The following is a 19,103-nucleotide window of genomic DNA, read 5'->3' as shown; positions in this document are numbered from 1 at the left end:
GTGCAATGATGGAAGTCAAAATATAGGCTTTGATTTGAAAAACTCTTCACCAAAAATATCTAGATAGAAATAGATTTTGAGAGAGTAAGAAAAGAAAAAACCAAAATAGACCAACGATGATAGAAATTAAGTTTTGAAAATTGAAAAAAAAAAAAAAAAAAAGAAGAGATTTTAGGACCGTTAAATTCAAGAAAAGAAAATCTAATGGCTAGAAAGGCCGTTCCCTGCCGCTGACGTAAGTTTAGAATCTCAAAAAAACTTGAGATTCGAAAGATCAAAGAAGAGGAGATACGCACCTGTTCTAAGTTTAACAAACCAGCAATAAGACAACAGTACCCTTCTAATCCGAAATTAATAACCGTCACAGCCCTCCCACATCGATCCTCTGCTGAAAAACAGAGGTGATAATACTGTAGTTGGCGTAGCAGGAGCAGCCTGCCTACCTCTTTAGTTCCTGACTGTTTGTGAAGGTGCTGAGCATGATACAATACATCATCAATACTCTCTTTCAATCTCAAAGCTTCAATTTTTGAAGCAATCAAGAAGAAGAGATACCATAGCTACTCATCATCATATATATAATGGGTAGTTCTAATCTTTCACAACAACCACCACCAGAGGATGAATGGATTCGCACTTACCTAAAATTGCTTCCTGAATGGCAGCCTCTTGCTCTTTCTCACCAGGTACCCTCCTTTTAGTAACAGATGTCATTTTAATTCATTAATTTTTTGTGTTACCTGAAGCTATATCTTGGAGTCTCGTTTCATTAATCTACCTGATAATTTAATTTTGTTGCAAGAACATTAATAATTTAATTTATTTTTTGTGCTATTTGGGTTCTAAAGATTGTGGATTTTCAGTTGTCAAGGTGCTAGTTTGCTATAGCTGAATCAAAATTACATTTCTCAATTTTGTTCAAATAAGTGGATTATTGAAGTAATTAATTTCTTGAAAGAAGTTTATCCTGGGAATTACTTGGGGGTATTTCTCTGTCCCATATAGATTACAGAGTGCAATATGTTAATTTTTCCATCTTGGGCATGTTTTCTGTGCCGTTTCCATATATATATATATATATATATATATATATTATAGAGAGAGAGAGAGAGAGAGAGAGTGAAGTTTGGATTTTTCCATCTGGGTTCGGGTTAGTAAAGATTTTGTGCCACTTCAGTGCACGAATGATTGCCGAATGGATCCTTTTATATATATATATATATATATATATATATATTTCTGATTATCTTAATTTCTGTGGCAGTCGATGATACCAATTTCAATATCTAGAGTTAATCAATTTGATGCTGCGAGATTGGATATTGAAATGTCAGCTATGTTAAAGGAACAATTGGTTAAGGTCTTCTCTCTGATGAAGGTATCTTTTTTGGTTCACCTTTTGATTTCGGGACATGATTCCAGTGAATATATTGATCTGATGCTGCTGGTGTCAATCTTTAATTTGTTTCTACTATTTTTTGGGGTTAGCCAGGAATGTTATTTCAATATGAGCCAGAACTTGATGCGTTCCTTGAGTTTCTCATTTGGAGGTTTTCTATTTGGGTAGATAAGCCTACTCCGGGAAATGCTCTCATGAATCTGAGATACAGAGATGAACGCGCAATGGATTCAATAGGAAAAGGTAGGCAGGTCTGCACATCTCATGCTTATGGCATTGCTTTGTGAAAGTAGCTCGTTGTCAGGTGATTGTTTGATTGATAGATTGGCCTCTATGGTTATGTCACTTGTGCAGATTTAGAAATGAAATACAGGCCTACTTCACAAATTTTGATTACATATCTTGATAGTGTGTTTAAAGATTTTAGGAGGGATGGAAGGGAGGGGAAGGGAAATTAATTACCCTTCTTTTGTTTGGATTCTGAAGAGGGTATGGAAGCTTATTCTCTCTTGCTTGTTTATTGGATTGAAGGGAAGTGCATTAATTACAAGATTATGTGTCTCTTAGAGGGTGGAAGGGCGAGATTGGTTTTTTATGAAGTAATGAGGTTACAGAAGGGAGTTAAGAAAGAAATTCCCTTCATTTCCATTGAATACAGAAGTTGGGGAGGGACAGTTTAATGAGAATGTATTCTAAATTCTTAGCCCTTCTTCCCCTTCTCCTCGTACTAAAATATATTCTTTAAACAAGGTTAATCATTAATCATTATATTTCATCCTGTGCCTTCCATAATGTTCCATTCACCCCTCTCTGAAACAAATTGTAATTGATGATGGCATAAATTTTCTAAACTCTGTGACGCACTTCTAGTTGATAAGCAAACCAAAGATGTGGCTGGCTGCTTGCATATCACTATTTCCACTCACTCATTATAACATGAACTTAATTTATGTGATAACAAAAGCTATATATATTTGTCTCTGTGTGTGTGTTTTGATGGCTCTCCTTTCTTGTTGAACTAGAATGCATTTTAAAATGTATTTCTGTCTACTTTGAGATTGCTAACTTTCATGTTGAGTACTGTTGGGTTTATAAATGCTCTTCTGGAAAATGGAATGGATGGAAATGACTGCTATGTCTATTTTTCTCTGGTATAGCTGTTAAATAAATTTTAACATACTTCTGCATATTCTGTATTAACCATGGTCTTCTTTTCTGGCGATCATGCTGGAATTGCAGAAGTTTGTGATCTATTTGCCCCTTTGAAATGATATTCCATACATTTTCACAAACAGATCATGGTCTTTATATATTCTTATAGTAAACTTTCATAACTGATATGCAAAGGAGTGAAATGCTTCAAATTCTAGCTGAAGAAGGCACATATGAAATTCCCTGATAATTCTTCGTATAAGCATTGCTTGGCCATCTTTGTTTAACTTCCACTTCATGTATTATTTTGCTTACAGTTAGAACAGGTTTGGAAGGACCTGGACTGACCATTGCACAGAAAATTTGGTATTGCATTGCCACTGTTGGTGGTCAGTACACCTGGGCTCGTTTACAATCATTCTCTGCCTTTCGTAGATGGGGTGATTCTGAACAGGTATTACTATCATCAGTATGCTTCTTCTTTTTTGTCGTCTAAAGAACAATTCACTGAAGATGGTGGGGAGAAAAGTGTTGATTTCTTTGTGTATTTTTCAGAGGCCACTGGCAAGGCGTGCATGGATTTTTATACAGCGTATTGAAGGACTTTACAAAGCTGCTTCATTTGGAAACCTACTAATATTTCTTTATACAGGACGGTATGTTGTATAGGATGGTTTCTTGAATGTTATTTCCACAAGAATTATTAGTATGAAGTGAAGTTGTGCATGTAAATTCTCTTTGTATGAGAGGAAACAAACACAACTACTTGGGGAAACGCATATTCAGTCATTATTTGATTGTTTAATTTCAATATCTGCTATTTTTATATCAGCCTAATTTGATGATCAAATGGATTGATTACTATTGCATGAGATATCATGATGGGAGTACCCATTTAGATTATTCACTTAATCACGCCATTGGTTTTGATGATTCTTCATTTTTTTTTTTTTTTTGTCTTGTTTTAATGCAGATTTAGAAACCTTATTGAAAGAGTCTTGCAAGCAAGGCTTGTCTATGGAAGTCCTAATATGAACCGAGCAGTTAGCTTTGAGTATATGAATCGCCAATTAGTGTGGAACGAATTTTCGGTAATTATTTTTGTTGTCAAATTTAGCATCTCAGGTCCTTTTTGGATCAGTATCTTTCTCCCACTTTTGATGATGTCTTGCTGTTGTTATGATATGTCCTGTTTCCTTTTCCATTTGTGGTTCAATTCTTTAATTATTAATATCCAATAACACATAGGGCAAGGAAATAGTGTGGGTTTTTCAACAGTTATCTGAAGTGTCTTGCCATGTATGAACTTCTAAAGTGCTGTTTGGTCTGTACCGCAATTTCATTTTCACATTTGGGATTTTTTCAATGAAGTTGAACCCTCTCATATGCACCTGGCTGTTCCTGGTGAAATTATAGCCCTTGGATATAAAGTTAAGAACAATGTGTTGATGGAATTTTGTGTGCAAAGTTATTAATATTTTGAGCCAAGTTTTAGTAATCTCTTTTCAACTGGATATTATTGTGACCAAAGTCAAACAACGTGAGCTCACAATTGTGACCAGAATGAGGTTTGTTTATATGGGTTGAGGAGGAGAAAGCAAAGGGGATAAAAATAATTAACTGAAGTTTATGATAAAACTCTATTTTGGAGTTCCTGAAAAGATGGTGTATTACAAAGTAACTCTTGCTCCATTATTATTTTTGGATTGTGTTTAGCCAAATTAAACATGATTATTTTATCCCTAACAGAAAAAGGATAACCATTCTTGGGGGTCATGTCTTATAGAAAACAAATACTAACCTTGGAATTATAGGCTCACAATTAATCGAAGCCATGGTTGTGTGGTCATGGTTTTTGGAATCAATGAACCACCCATGATAAATTGGCTGAATAATTCTTGTTGTATGTTCTTGAAGACAATGTAGAAAGTATATTGGGTAAACTATATTCTAACCCTTGTAGATTCTGCAATGCTCTATGTCAACCCTAGAGTTAAAAATTTCCAATGTTGATCTTAGAGTTTCAAAAATGTTTCAATATGGCCCTTTGGCATTAAATAACTAATGGAAACTAATGGCAGGACCACCTTTTGAATTCTTTTGTTGAGTATTTTTGTGCTTTTAAGGGTTTTGTGGAATACTAGCTAGTGGACGTGTCTGATCAATGAATCCTCTTTCTCTGTGATTGACCAACTTCAACCTGTACCCATTATCTGCGTCTTACTCCTAATGTACTTTTCTTAGTTTCTCTGAATTAATAATGTTATGCTGTTTATTTGGAGTGCTATAGCATGAGATGAACTTTTTGGACAGTAGATTCACAATTCTCAGTGGTATTTGTGTCAAGTCCACATGGTTATGTGAATTAACAGTTAGTGATAATGCAGTTCCATTCCCAAAAAGTTTGTGTTTCTGAAGCAGGACCACCCATGTTAAACAGCATGGCGTTCTTGCTAGACATGATTGAAGTTGTCTTTTGGCTGCTGCTTGAATTGCCAAAGTTTATGTACCAGCAATAACACCATCTGCCCTGGTAATTTGTTATGTATTTCTTTGGCTTCTGTGCAGGAGATGTTGCTGCTGTTACTACCTCTTCTTAACTCGACGTCCATGAAAAAAATTCTTAGTCCATTTTCAAAGGATAAATCTTCAAGCTCCGAAGTAGATGATGATACTTGCCCCATTTGCCAGGCAATTCCCACTATTCCATTTCTTGCTCTTCCCTGTCAGCACAGGTAAACAACTCTTTTCCCCTTTACTTTGATTACATCAACTTTTAGGCAACCACTTTTAGGGTAGGGCCTCAACAATGTAGATCACATTTTTTCACCAACTTTTTTTTTCACACTGCATGACGAAAGCCTAGGGCTTAATTGCAATATCTCCATCCTTGTAATCGTACTGGCTTTGTCGGTAAATACAGTTACAAATTGGAAAATCCTTAGCATTGCCCTTCTTTGGGCATGCCTGGCTCAAATTTTGTTCTACCACAGGCCAAGTCTACTTTCTGCATTATTTCTCTCCATAACACATGCCACCTCAATCAGATGTTTGGATAGAATACTCGTGCTAATTTGCTTATTTTTGAAGTAGATTTTCCAGTTTGGCTGAATTTCTATGGTGACCTTTATTCTTTTTTGCCTTAAAAGACTGAATTTTTCTTGCTGTTAGGTACTGCTACCACTGCCTTAGTACACGATGTGCTGCAGCTACATCATTTCGCTGTCCCAGATGTGGCGAGCCAGTGGTTGCTATGCAGCGCCATAGCGGTTTAGCCAGTAACACAAATCCCAATCAGTGATTACTGTAGGGTAGTAGGAAGGAATTGTAGATTACTGTATCAAATATGCCTAGAAATAGGCATTCAATATAATCAAGTAATCGAGATTTCTCTGTAGAGGTATTTATTCTCCTAATCAAAGTTGGGGAATCATTCTTTGTCATCTTTATGTGACCACGAATTCTTTTCAACGATAGGTCAATTCTTCAAAAACCAGGATTACGATTTCTTTCCTGATTACTGGTTCAAGTGCTCTCTTTTCTGGTTCTCTTGGGTCCTTGGAGTTTCGTGATGCTTCTTCTTTTCGTTTAAAAACAAATGAGTCTATATCAATGGCTGCGAACACCATATGATGTCAGCAATTTATAAAGGTACATTCATACACTATCGATTGCTAGAGTTGAAGTTATTATTTTGCCCTTTATACATACAAAAAAACATTGCACTGGCTCTAGAGGATATATATATATATATATATATATAAGAATTCATTGGTCCTTCCTTGATTGATTGATTGGGGGCATTTTCATCTTTATATTTTTTTAACACAATGTAATTACTCAATTATTGTTAAAAGTAATTTTCAATTAACTGTAGGTGTAAGGGTGTCTTTGTATGTTTACTTTTTCAGCGCAATAAAATTACTAAAATACTCTTAAAGAACAAATTCTTTTAGCTAGCATGCATATCTTTTCAATAATTTTTTAAGCTATTCTTCTTCTTTTTTTCTTTTTTTCTTTTTAAAAAAGTTATTTTATTTTTTAATTTCATCCATTATCATTTTTATTTCATTTATTTTTTAAACTAGATTTAATTTTTATTTTTTTAATTGCTATTTTTTCTTGTTTTTTAGTTTACAATGACTGAGGATTTTACTTTGTAATTTTTTCGGGTTTTCCTTCTATAGAGTTTATCTAGTCTTAAAACCCGGGTAACGAGTTTAAAAAATTAGTCTAATTTAGGTTTTGTCTTTTTTTGGATTCTTATTTCTAAAATTATTTTTTTAAAAAAATAATTCTTCAACATTAGACGATTCACTTTTAGCCTTTTGATTTTTATCGCTTTTCTTTCTATAAATCTTTCTGGATCTTATATCTAAAGTCATGTGTCACTTGAGTTAACCTGAGACAACAAGTTTAACATGATAATTATATTCAAGTTTTTTTTTTTTTTTTTTTAATATTTTTTTTCAATTTGTGTTTGCATTTGATTTGTTGGTAATTAAATTATATATATATATATATATATTGAAGTTATCTCATTCTCATTTATTTTTTACAATGTTATTAGATAAGATCATTGAAATTTTTTTAAGAATATTTAAAGGGGATCTTTTTGACAAACTTTCATTTTCTTTTATTATTCATTCTTTTTTTATATATAATTATATTATTAAATTAACTAGATTTATTAAAATTATTCTAATGAATTACGTATAACCCAAATCCCATAAATTTTTCATCCTCTTTTTAAAAAAACTATCATCACATCACATGAGTAGCATTACTATAATATTTCTGACAGATAAATGACCAGTCTATAGAGTATGAGTTTTTGTTTGTATTAATTATATGCTTTAAAACTTGTATATTTCTGAAGCTGGGAATGTATTTTGATTTACCATCTTAATACCCGAAGCTTTCATGCGCCCCATTGCCTCACTTTCCAGGCAACAAGGTTCCCAGGAAGCTACAGTACATGAGAATAAAACAATGTTTGTTTTGCATCACACACCTGGTCCAAAACTGTTATTCCTAACTAGCAAGTTCGTCAAATTATATATTTTTTGTCCATTGACATGGGCAAGTTTTAGAATTAACTAGGTGCTTCTTTTTCTTTTTCTTTTTTTTACCTGAGCTACGTTTATATTATTTTTTTTATAACCTTTAAAAAACATAAAAATGTCGGAACGAAAATAATTTAATGTATAATTGACGAAACCTTTTAAAATATTGCGGCGGCGGCATGCTAAACAACATATTTTTAAAATAAATATTAAGATGTCAACAACCTGGATTGACCCACACTTATCTAACCCGTGATTTGGGGATTGACCCACACTTATTTAACCCGTGATTTGGGGAATGAGCCCATTATAATTCTATGGAATTAAAATCAAAACAAATTAGAAAGTTTAATTCTAATTAACCAAATATTCAAGGCCTAAAATGAGAAAAAGTTTAATTAAAAAAAAAACCCAAAAAATAACTTGAGCAAACCTAGATTAGCAACTCGTGCTATGCAGTGACCTAGACTGAATTGGTTCTAACATGAGAAAAGGATGCTTCAGATATGTTAGTACATTCAAAGAGGAAAAGAAAATTAAGACTCGGGTCATTGACCTAATTGGATTAATTAAGTAAAGTTAATTCAATAATATGATAAAAAAAATAGCAAAGAACACAAAATAAAAAGACCCGGAATAACTTGAGTTATTTTTAAAATTAGTAAAAAATCCTATAGAAAGCTAAAAAGAAATTATGGATTCTAATTTTCAAATAAATCAAATGTTGAAAGATGAAATTAAAAAAAAAAAAAACGAATAAATTTTTGTCTTATGCAATGTTGCGGGATATAATTTTTTTTTTTAATCTTTTAAAAAATGATGGTGACATATTGGATACTATGTTTTTAAAAATATTGAAAAATCAATTTAATTTAATTGAAGAAAAAATTCTTTAAAACCAAGATAAATCTAACAAATAACAACAAATAAAAAGAACCAGAATAACCCGAATAATTTTAAAAATAAGTGAGAAATCCTATATAAAGAAAAAATAAATAAATTATGAAGCTCAATATCCAATAAAAAATCAAATGTTTAATGATAAAACTAAAAATATGAGTTTCAAAATAAATAAATAAATTACGGCGAATCTTCTAAAACATGAGTTAAATTTTCAAATTAGCAACTTTTGAAATTCCTAAACCCGGAATCAATCAAGAAGTTCAATTAATATTGAAAAGATGAAATTAAAAAAAAAATAATTGAAAAAAACTTGGCAAGGAAAAAAATAGCAATAAAAAAATGAAGATAAAATATGATATGTTAATATAATACATCATGATGAAAAAAAAAAAAAAAAAAATTTTAAAAATCATCCTAAAAAAATAAATAGAGATAAAAAGAATGGAGATCAAATTTAAAATTAAAAAATAACAGAGGAAAAAGTTGAAAAATAAATTAAATTCTATAAATTGATTGAAATAAACAAAAATAACAATTAAGAAATCATGGACTAAATCCTAAGGGACCTAACAAACTAAAAGATTGCAAGGCTAGGGATGAAATCTAAGGAAGAGAAAGAAAAAAGAAAAAACAAAAGAATAAAGCCAATTGCCGTCAAATCAAAGATCATATAATAACACGCACCTTTCATAAAGGTTTTAACCGCCGTGTGGAATTAGATTACACAAAGAAAACTTGTTTTCCTCCTATGTAATCCATCACATGAGTTCAAATATGGCAAGATGACTTACTTGCTGGCATAATTAAATTACTAAATCATCCCTGTGATCACATGATTATTGAAAAAAAAAAAAACCAATAAGAAATAACTAATATGCCGTAAAATCAAGCCTAAGAATTTCTTCATTCAAGACTAATAGAGTAATCACACTGTGCATAGTAAAAGGAATTATCGAAAAAGCTCCTAAGCCTTTTTTTTTTTTTTTTTTTTTTAAGAATAATCAAGTAATTTAAAAATTATAAAAAAGATTAAGATACCTTAAATAATTCTAGAATGAAAAATTAACACTATGAAAAGATTCTTTTACCATTTAAGATTAGTTCTTAGGTTTTTCCAGTGAAAAAAAAAATTAATTTACTATTATAATTCATAGAAAACAAAATTAAAAGTGTGTTTGCATAACGGTTGCTTTTCAAATAGCTTTTCGTGCCGACATGTCAATGATTTTTTTTATTTTTTAAATTATTTTTAATATCACATCAAAACGATACAAAAAATACAAACCGAATTTATTTTTTTTTTAAATTGAGCAAAATACAGGTGCAAACGCAGCACCAAACATGCTCTGAGTGTACAATACTTTTCTATTTTACCGGCAGGTAATGAACTGACTATTCCTCTTTTCTGTTTATTCATGCGTCGTTTGATAGACATGAAAAGTACAACCAAAAGAAAAATCACTTTAATCAAATACGTTTGCCCACAGAAGCACTCCCAACAACCATTGCATGGAGCCTGAAAGTGAAACTGACGTAGGAATTCGTATATCTTTGGGATATATTCTATCTAGTAGGAATAACTACCTCTTTGTCCCCAACTTTTAAAAAAAAAAATGCATGCATTTCTAAGGTGTTCTATGAAAAAACTACTCATAAAAAAATCAAAAAGCTTTTTATATATATAAGCTTTGTGTGTATGTGTGTGTGTTCTACATAATTAAATAAATTAAAAATTATTCATGCCAATAAATATATAAAAAAAATAATGATAAATAAAGACTAAATTTAAAAATTAAGAGATAGATATAGATTAAGATATTTGATTTCATAACACATGCTATATAAACAATTGTATTTGATAACTTTGTTTTTTAGAATATTTTTTTTAATCAAATAATTATTTGTGCCAAAAAAAATATAAAAAAAGATCGTTAATAAAAAATAGATATAGATCAAGATGTTTGATCTTGCAACAAGAGCCAAGTGTGTAATAACTTTTTTTTAGAATAAATTTTTTATTTAATTACATAATAATAGAATTGGCCCACGCTACGCCACACGTCAAAGCAATTTGTTTTAACACAAAAAAAAATGTCTAGGCATCATTATCTTGTTTTCTTAAAAAAAAAAAAAAAAAACAAATTTTAGCCATGAATTCAAAATTAATTGCCTATCGGGTGATATTTTTATTTAATATTAAGATGGAAATATGTGTTGAATTTAAATAGGTTAACATGTGAAACTCGGGAAAATCTTGCAAAAAACAAATAAAAAAACTTAATTCCAAATTAACTCAAAGTTGAATGATAAAATTAATACAAAGCAACACTTAATTAAAAGAAAACCAAGTGAACTCAAGTCAACTAACCAAAACTCATGACAAGTAAATCATATATGTTATCATATTTAATAAAATTTTGTATCTAATCAATCTGAGATCACCATTATGGTAGTATAAGGATATATTCCAAAGATAAATGAATTCCTATGTCAACATCACTATATCTAATCAATCTGAAATCACCACTATGGTAGTATAAGGAAAGATTTACTATTCCTTTTAAATATATAAAAAAAATCCTTTTAACTACTTGACAATACACAATATCAAGAATTACTTTTATATCTACTAACCATACCAATTACAAAGCATATATATAATTGAGTACACATTGTTGCCTATATCAAACGACTAATTACAAATGAATAAGGAACATTTGTCATTTTTTTTTTATTCTTTTCCTCTATCTTAGAACAATGTTTTGTATTGAAAATTTTACCCTTTTTAATTAGAGCATTAATGGTTTTGGAATTATACATATAAAAGCATTCCAAAATTCTTTCAATGTAAGTCTCTTAAGAAAAACTTAGAAAGTCTTTTAGTTCATCCTTGGATCTTAATTCCAAATACATAATTTGCTTGAACTCGTATCCTTTATCTCAAATATAAAGGACAACCACTTTTGAGTGGCAACTATTAACTCCAAGTCATTTCCAACTAGTAAAATATCTTCCACATAAAAAAAAAAAAAGAGGATAAAAACCCTTTTATGAACCTTTTTTACATATAGGCAATGATCTTCCTCTAGCATGACAAAACTAATCAAAATAATGTCTTGGTGAGACAAATGATACCATTCCTTAGACGATTATTTCAGGCCATAGATAAAACGATTAAGACGAAATACTTTACAATCTTATTCCTTCTCCTATAAAATAAATTGGTTGATCTATATAGATCTCTTTATCTAATTCTCCATTGAGAAATTGATATAAAATCATGAATAAAAAGATCTAGAAATCCATAAGTAAGATTGACACAACCCTGAAAAGTTAAAAATCAAGTTTGTGATAGATAAACCTTGACCTAGAGATAACCTTGTAGCTAAAAACCAAAGGTATTGAAAATTAAACTCGGACCTATTGATTATAGAGAATCAAGAACCCGAAGTATGTAAAGACACCACAAAGTTAGTTATACTTTGATAAATCAAATTTTTTCTTTATCTCAGTAAAGAGAAAAATGTTGTATCATACAAAATACAAGTTAATTAAAAACATCATAGTTGAAAAACAACAACTTAAGTACAAGCTAAATAAACCTATTTATACTAGGTAAAAAAACCCTAAAATTTTTGAAAAAAATAATAAAAGAGTTCTAAATAAAATAGAAAAAAAAATTCCAAAATTAATGAGGAAACTAATATAAATCTTGTATAGTAGCTTCTAGACCTTATTTAAATGCCTTTTTAATGTCTTATTAATTTTTGATTTTAATAAGACCAATTTGATTTAATCTAGTAGGCCAAATTAAAGTTTAATTATGTTATAAGAATTAATTTGGGTTCAATTGAAGGATTTAATTAGAAGTCTAAGGACTTCATTATACTTTAAATGGGTCAAATTTAATTTTATTAGGGACTTAATTGGGTCAAAAACTTAAGTTTGAGAGCCTAATTTGGGCTTAATTGAGAAAATTAGAATTATAGAAGACCACATTTATTTTTTTACCAAATCAATTGGTTGAAATCAAGGATAAAATGTAAGAAAATCAAAATTTTTAGGTCAATTAGGTGTCAAATTAAAGAAATTCATAGCCAAGGACTATTTAAAAAAAAGGCGTTGAACTTTAGTGCCTTAATTGATTGAAATCATGAGTGAAATTAAAGAAATTTTAAAGTTTAATGGTTAATTGAGGGTTAATTTGCATAAATCTGAAACCAAAGACTATAATGAAAAAGGCATTGACATTCAGGGCTGATGTTGAAGTTTTTCATGGACAAAATTGGATAAAATTGAAAGTTTAAGGTCAATTAAGAGTGTACTTAAATGAAATTAAAAGTTGGAGGACCGAATTAAAATTTGGCCATATCCCTAAATTAAAAACTTTTTTTTTTAAAAAAAGATGATGTCATTTCATTTAAATAAAACGACGTGTTTTTATCAAAATAATATAGTTTTTTACCTAAACAGTAAAAAAAAAAAAAAAACCAAACCAGACAACTTGTCGTGTGGCCTACCATTCATCTTCTTCTTTCTTTTTACTTGAAAAAGTTGTCCGGGTTGCTATTTTTTAGGAGCATGTAATGCTTAATCTCTCAACCAAACTCGACAAATCATACACCAACATGATGGCTTGACTCTTAACCATACCTCAATATGGTTTTTTACTAGCCGATTGACACCACAGCAGCCTTGATGCTGCCTGAAAGTGGCCACCTCCGGAAACCTTTAGCTGCCAAATTTGACAGTTCATGATAGTAACTTGAACCAACTGTTAGGATCCTTTCGGTTTGAATAGGTCAAGATTTGGCAAGAGTAAAGATAACATGTCCCTCTTCCACTCTTTATAAATAAGGGTGGATTCTAGGTATTGAGCATCAAGAAATCTGAGGCCAAAGTTGGGGGGAAAATCAACTCTTTTCCTTATTTTTTTTCCTCCCTACTAGACCACCTCTTGTATGGCCTTAACCGTTGTTGCCACCACCAACCACCCGTTGATCCTCCCTACACCACCAGGAACACTGCCAATAACTTTTCTCCTCTAGCCATACAAGCTTTCCTCTTCTTTTTTCCCCAAACATCCCCCTATAGCCATTTGCATGTAGAATACATTCTGCATGCAAATGACAAAATACCATTAACACCAATGGGTTGGACCTGTTTCTCAAATGGGTCGAGTTCAACCCAAACCTAAAAGAAAAAAAAAGGGAAGAATATGTTGGGCCGCTAGTCAGCCCACCTTGAAGTCGAGCTGGACCTGTTTCAACCTAACCCGGATGGCTAGGTTGGGTCCAGCCCAATATATTTTATAATAATATTATAATACTAATATAAAAAACTAATTTTTTTAAACTGCATTTAAAAATATTTATGGGTCCCTACATATTTTTTCAATAATTTTGTATAATATCGGGTTATATATTTTCACTGTAAAATATAGACCGCTATTAAAAATACATGATTCTCTTTGATACTTTTTTTTTAAATTAAAAAAAATAAAATTAATTTCCTCTTTCTAAAAAACAAAAAAAAAATGTTTTAATCTTCATGCATATAGCCGAATCCTAAATTTTTTCGAGCATATTTTTATATAAAATTTTTTTTATCTTTCTCTTGTTGTAAAATGCAAAATAGATATCATAACCAGTTTATAATTATCCATTAGGATTTTACCAAAATACAAAAAAACCCATAACAATTATTCTATTCAGAATGTTAGGAATTAGTTATATTTAGGAAATAAATGTGATTCTAAAATTTGAACTTTAGAACATTTAGATTTTAAATTAATAAGGTAAAGATCTCATCAAGAGAGAAAATCTATCTTGAACCTTAGATAATACCAACAAATAGAAATTTAACATAGAAAACAATCAAACAATAATGCAGATTACCTAAGGTAAGGTGCTCTAAGGATGATTTATTTTTTCCTTAAACAATCAATTCTTTACCCGGACTCTCGCAGACCATAGGTTTTCTAACACTAGGTGGCAACTCTTGATCCTTAAAATCATAATTTTATGATTATACCCAAAACCTTTTTTCACACACATCTTAGGAGGCAAACTAGTCGTTGTTGGTTAATTTCGTAAGTGCACAAATCATAACAAGTAATAAAATGATGAGTAAAGTATTGTCCGACGAGGATTTGTAAAAATTACTACTGATTACTAAAGTCTTTTAAATTATGATGTTTTTAAGGAATCAAATGAGATAGTTTATGAAACAAAAATTAATGATTAAAAACAACAACCAATTGATTAAATATTAATGAATTCAATTCTAGTGGTTCTAGGATTTCTGACTTACCATAACTATTCCCATGTGAATTTTCTCAATTGAATTAATTACTCCTATAATTGATAATCAGGTTTTCCTAATTTTGAACATTAATCTCTCACGAGTATCAATGAATTATTTCGACAAGAAAACTTCATATACTTTACAAAAGTTCTGAACTTGCTGAAATTTATTAAGTACTGTAAACCTGTAACGATTACAAAAGTTCCTAGGATATCTCTATCCTATAAATTTATTAAGGTATTTCAAACAATAGCTAAAACAATTATCACTTCTCAGTCTCAAATTGAATTCCAAATAACACAGATGTTGGCTAAACATACACAAGTATTAAACATAGAATGAAATACTCAACAACTTAATGTAATAATTCAATCAAAGAAATTGTTCATATATTCATAGTACGGTTACATAAAAAATCCTAAAATAAAAGTTTGCTCCATAGTTAAATTAAAGAGAAACAAACTTGATACAATGAACATCACTCAAAAGCAGAGAATGATAGTAGAATAGATAGGTGTCCTCCAATCTTCTCTGATTTTTGTCCCCTGTTTTCTTTGCTTTTTGGTTCTGTTTTAGGTCTATTTTCGCCTCTATTTTGTTTCATTTTGTGCCACCTCCTCTATTCTTTTTGGTGTATTATAAGCTCTTTGTATGTCTCTCTATATCCCCGGTTGAACCTTTCTTTTTCTCTTTTATATTCTGGCATTTTTACCCCCTAGCTGGCGAGAAGAAACTTTCCTTCTTTGCTTCGTATTCCTTTCCTCTCTAAATATTGTGGGCCAGATTTGAGGTAGAAAATGTGTAAATTCAAAGATCTCTATTTCTGGAGAAATGGTAGAAAATCAAGAATCTTCTTTCCAATGACATTGATCTTGCAATTTTTGGATCTTTAAGACTTAAGATAAGGGCCATAACCCGAGACAGTATTTGGAGTGCAGGAAGTTCGAGTCTGATTCAACCTTTGCTTTTCGACTCGCTTTTTAGGCTTTGAAACAACAAAACTGAGTTCTATGCCCTTCATATGTTTTGTAGACCTTTATCTCAAATATTTGAAAATGGTGACAAACACATGGAACTGAGTTGTATAGCTTTCTTTGCAGCACAAAATCAATCAATGTTCGATTTTACTACCAGATTCTGCCTACTTAGTAATCTAGTATTTGAAAACACATTAATTTCCCACGAGGTCAATAGTTCAAAAAAGGATTCAAAATTCTAATTAACTTGTGCAACTCATCCAAAATATTTCAAAATCAAGCATGAATAGAGAAAAATATACATGCTAAAAATTCCTTTATCAATAGTCCTCTCCATGCATGCCATCATGACAATTAGGAAAAGAATCCTCTCTAAATAGGAAGCCCACAAGTGAAAAGGCAACCAATAACAAAATCTATATTGTATTTGCTAACATGTATTATAAGACTTTACTGAACTCCAATTGACCTAATATTTTAATACAAAGTATAAAAATATATCACGAAACTTCTGATATAATTTCATCTCGATTCAATTATTAGATTGAGAGTTATACTTGATATTGTAAAATTGGACAGTATGCATAATTACACCAGAATATGAATTTTCCTATTCAACCTTTTCTTCGATCGTACTAGAAATGCATTCTTTATATCCATTTGGAATAACTCTCAATCTAAATAGGCAATGATAGCTAGAATAAGGTGAATAAAGGCCAATCTCACCATATGAAAGAATGTATTTTCATAGTCTCTTCCTTCTTTTTATGTATAACGTTTCACCACCAAACAGGTTTTATACTTATCAATTGATCCAATGCATTGTATTTGATCTTAAAGACCCATTTATTTTCTATAAACTTATGCCTAGAAGGAAGATCAACTAACTCCTACACATTTTTATCAGCCATTGAACCTATTTTATCTAAAAGTGTACCATCATAGACATGACCATATCTAAAAGTGTACGATTCCTTTTCTCTACAACAACATTTTATTATGGAGTGTAAGGAATTTGTCAATTGCCTACGTATCTTTTTTTCTCACATAGTTCTTTAAACTATTTTGATAAATACTCTCGACTTATATTAGTGTGAGGAACCTTTAAGTTCTTCTCTTTTTGATTCTCAACCTCTATCAAAAACCATTTGAGATAATCTAAGGATTCTCACCGATGAGATAACAAATACACAACACCATAACATAAGTAACCATATATGAAAGTTTGAAAATAAAAGTGTCATGACATGCTCTTATATTCATGGGTCCACAACCTTTATCAAAAACCATTTGAGATAATCTAAGGATTCTCACCGATGAGATAATAGATACACAACATCATAGCATGAGTAATCATATATGAAAGTTAGGAAATAAAAGTGCCATGACATGCTCTTATATTTATAGGTCCACAAATATATGAATGGGCTAGCTCTAATGGGTAACTTGCCATTTTAGCCTTACCTAAAGGCTTTCTTTAAGATACTTTTGTTAAAAATAGTTCACACAAGGGCATGCTTACATTAGTAAGCGAGCACAATAAACCTTCTCTAGCTAGTCTAGCTAATCTATCTTGTCCTATATGTTTTAACCTTGCATGCTATTTAGTTGAATTAGATATAATATCATAAGAAATAAAAGATGTCATCAAAAAAATATCATTGTTAAAATTCAAGTGACACGATCAAAAGATTGATGTCTTTTCCCAAGTGTAGGAGTGTCAAAGTAATAAATAACCGGCAAGATCGAGATCGAACCACAAGGAGGTTAATTGTATAAATTATAGATAACAATAAAACAACAACAACAACAATAATAAAGAAGAAGAATAAGTTGATGAGAACTTTGAGATGGAAGATTAATGTAAGGATTAAACAATGATAAAAACAAATATCAAGGTTAGAGGATCCACTAATGGTATTTCAAACAAGTATAATATAAACTCTTATTATTCAACTAGAAAACACACAGAAAGGAGGTTCTAATCAGATGATTTGTCATTAATAGCTCATTATAAATTGTTAACATGATCATATTAATTATCTTATTTAAGTAGCACCAAACTTTTAAATATTATCAGGAATTCATGATGCTAACTTATATTAACAACAAATCAAGTTCCTTTTATAGAACAGGTGTAGGTTATACCATACGGTTGGGCTATGCGAGTGCCAACCATTTGTTGTACCAAGTGTTATACAACACAAATCTAGATTAACCATTTAACAAGCAAGGTATTAAGAATTAGTAAGATAAAAAGATAAGACATGTTAATATTAAACATTAAGGTCCATGTTGAGTTTACATTATACTTATTCTTACACCATTAGTGTAACCTTTTCATATTAACATAATAAACTTAGCTAAACATAATAAAATAGAGAAACATAAATAATAAAAAAATAAGAATATAAATAAGATACAAGTTAACTAAGTAAAGGAAAGGATATGAAAAGCATAAACAGGATATTAATGAAAGCAAAACTTAAGAATTACAAAAAAAAATATAAAGAGAGGGAGAGAGAGAGAGAGCAAGAGCAAGTTCTTGATCTGAACAACCAAGCTCTTAAATGCATGGAAAATGCCTCCTTTTATAGGCAAAAATTTGGAACTATTGATTTGATAACTAATTGTTGAGTAGGTGGCCAACTCTCAACTTAGTGAAAATTCTTAACTTATTATCTGAATAAAACATCATTGCTAGCATTAGAACTGGAACCAACTATACTATGAAAGTTATAGGAAATTGTCTTATCTTTCCAGGATAAAAACATTGAGGTCATTTGGACTTCTAGAACTCGAGATATGGGTTGAACACTGAACAGTGTCTGGGCTGTAGGACAGATTCAAACTTTTCCATTGTTGCTATAATTTGGACTTGAAAACAACCTTTTTAAATCTTGGACTCCACATGAAAGTTGTAGGCCTATGTCTTACCTTTCCATCCATATAAAGCAGACCTAAATCCGAAATCTACAACTCTAAATATGACCCAATTACCGAACAGTGTTCCGATTTGGACTACACCAACATCTCTTTTCTAAGTTTGGCCCTCTCTTTGTTCTTTTAATTTTAGTACTTAAACTCATCAATCAATCCTTTTATTTATGTGATAGGCCTACATTTAAGATGAACATTTACCATAAATTAAATGTATCTTATATTATTAGATATGTTATTATAAAACATGATTTAGTTAAGGAGTTATTGATACTTCAAGTACAAAATGATGATATAAAACCTTGATAAAAATGCACTTTTAAGTACTAATCATCAAGTCAAATTCCAACATAAAAAAAC

General features: G+C 30.6%; 1 protein-coding gene across 2 annotated transcripts; it reads left to right on the top strand.

The window, feature by feature from the left end:
- The first annotated feature begins 329 nt into the window (after window positions 1–329).
- Window positions 330–6,080, top strand: LOC118046201 (peroxisome biogenesis protein 2). Of its 2 annotated transcripts, XR_004687129.2 has the most exons (9): window positions 330–686; window positions 1,265–1,378; window positions 1,489–1,642; window positions 2,869–3,005; window positions 3,107–3,207; window positions 3,525–3,642; window positions 5,120–5,286; window positions 5,723–5,951; window positions 6,029–6,080. XR_004687129.2 is itself a non-coding variant. In XM_035055001.2 (8 exons), exons 1-8 carry the CDS (start codon window positions 582–584, stop codon window positions 5,850–5,852), a joined length of 1,026 nt encoding a protein of 341 aa, XP_034910892.1. In that variant the 5' UTR covers window positions 330–581; the 3' UTR covers window positions 5,853–6,080. The 2 variants fall into 2 exon arrangements, 1 of the variants encoding a protein (XP_034910892.1); XM_035055001.2 differs by having other exon boundaries at window positions 5,723–6,080.
- The last annotated feature ends 13,023 nt before the right edge of the window (window positions 6,081–19,103 follow it).

Source organism: Populus alba, chromosome 1 (assembly GCF_005239225.2).
Source record: "Populus alba chromosome 1, ASM523922v2, whole genome shotgun sequence".
In the NCBI taxonomy this organism is placed as follows: Eukaryota; Viridiplantae; Streptophyta; class Magnoliopsida; order Malpighiales; family Salicaceae; genus Populus; species Populus alba.
The sequence above is the reverse complement of the archived record's forward strand: the minus strand, read 5'-3'. Positions and strand labels throughout refer to the sequence as shown.

Coding starts and splice junctions, on each gene's coding strand:
- LOC118046201 (XM_035055001.2), top strand. CDS start 582: ATGGGTAGTTCTAATCTTTCACAACAACCACCACCAGAGGATGAATGG. Junction 1,643..2,868: donor AATGGATTCAATAGGAAAAG/GTAGGCAGGTCT, acceptor TTTTGCTTACAG/TTAGAACAGGTTTGGAAGGA. Junction 3,208..3,524: donor ATATTTCTTTATACAGGACG/GTATGTTGTATA, acceptor GTTTTAATGCAG/ATTTAGAAACCTTATTGAAA.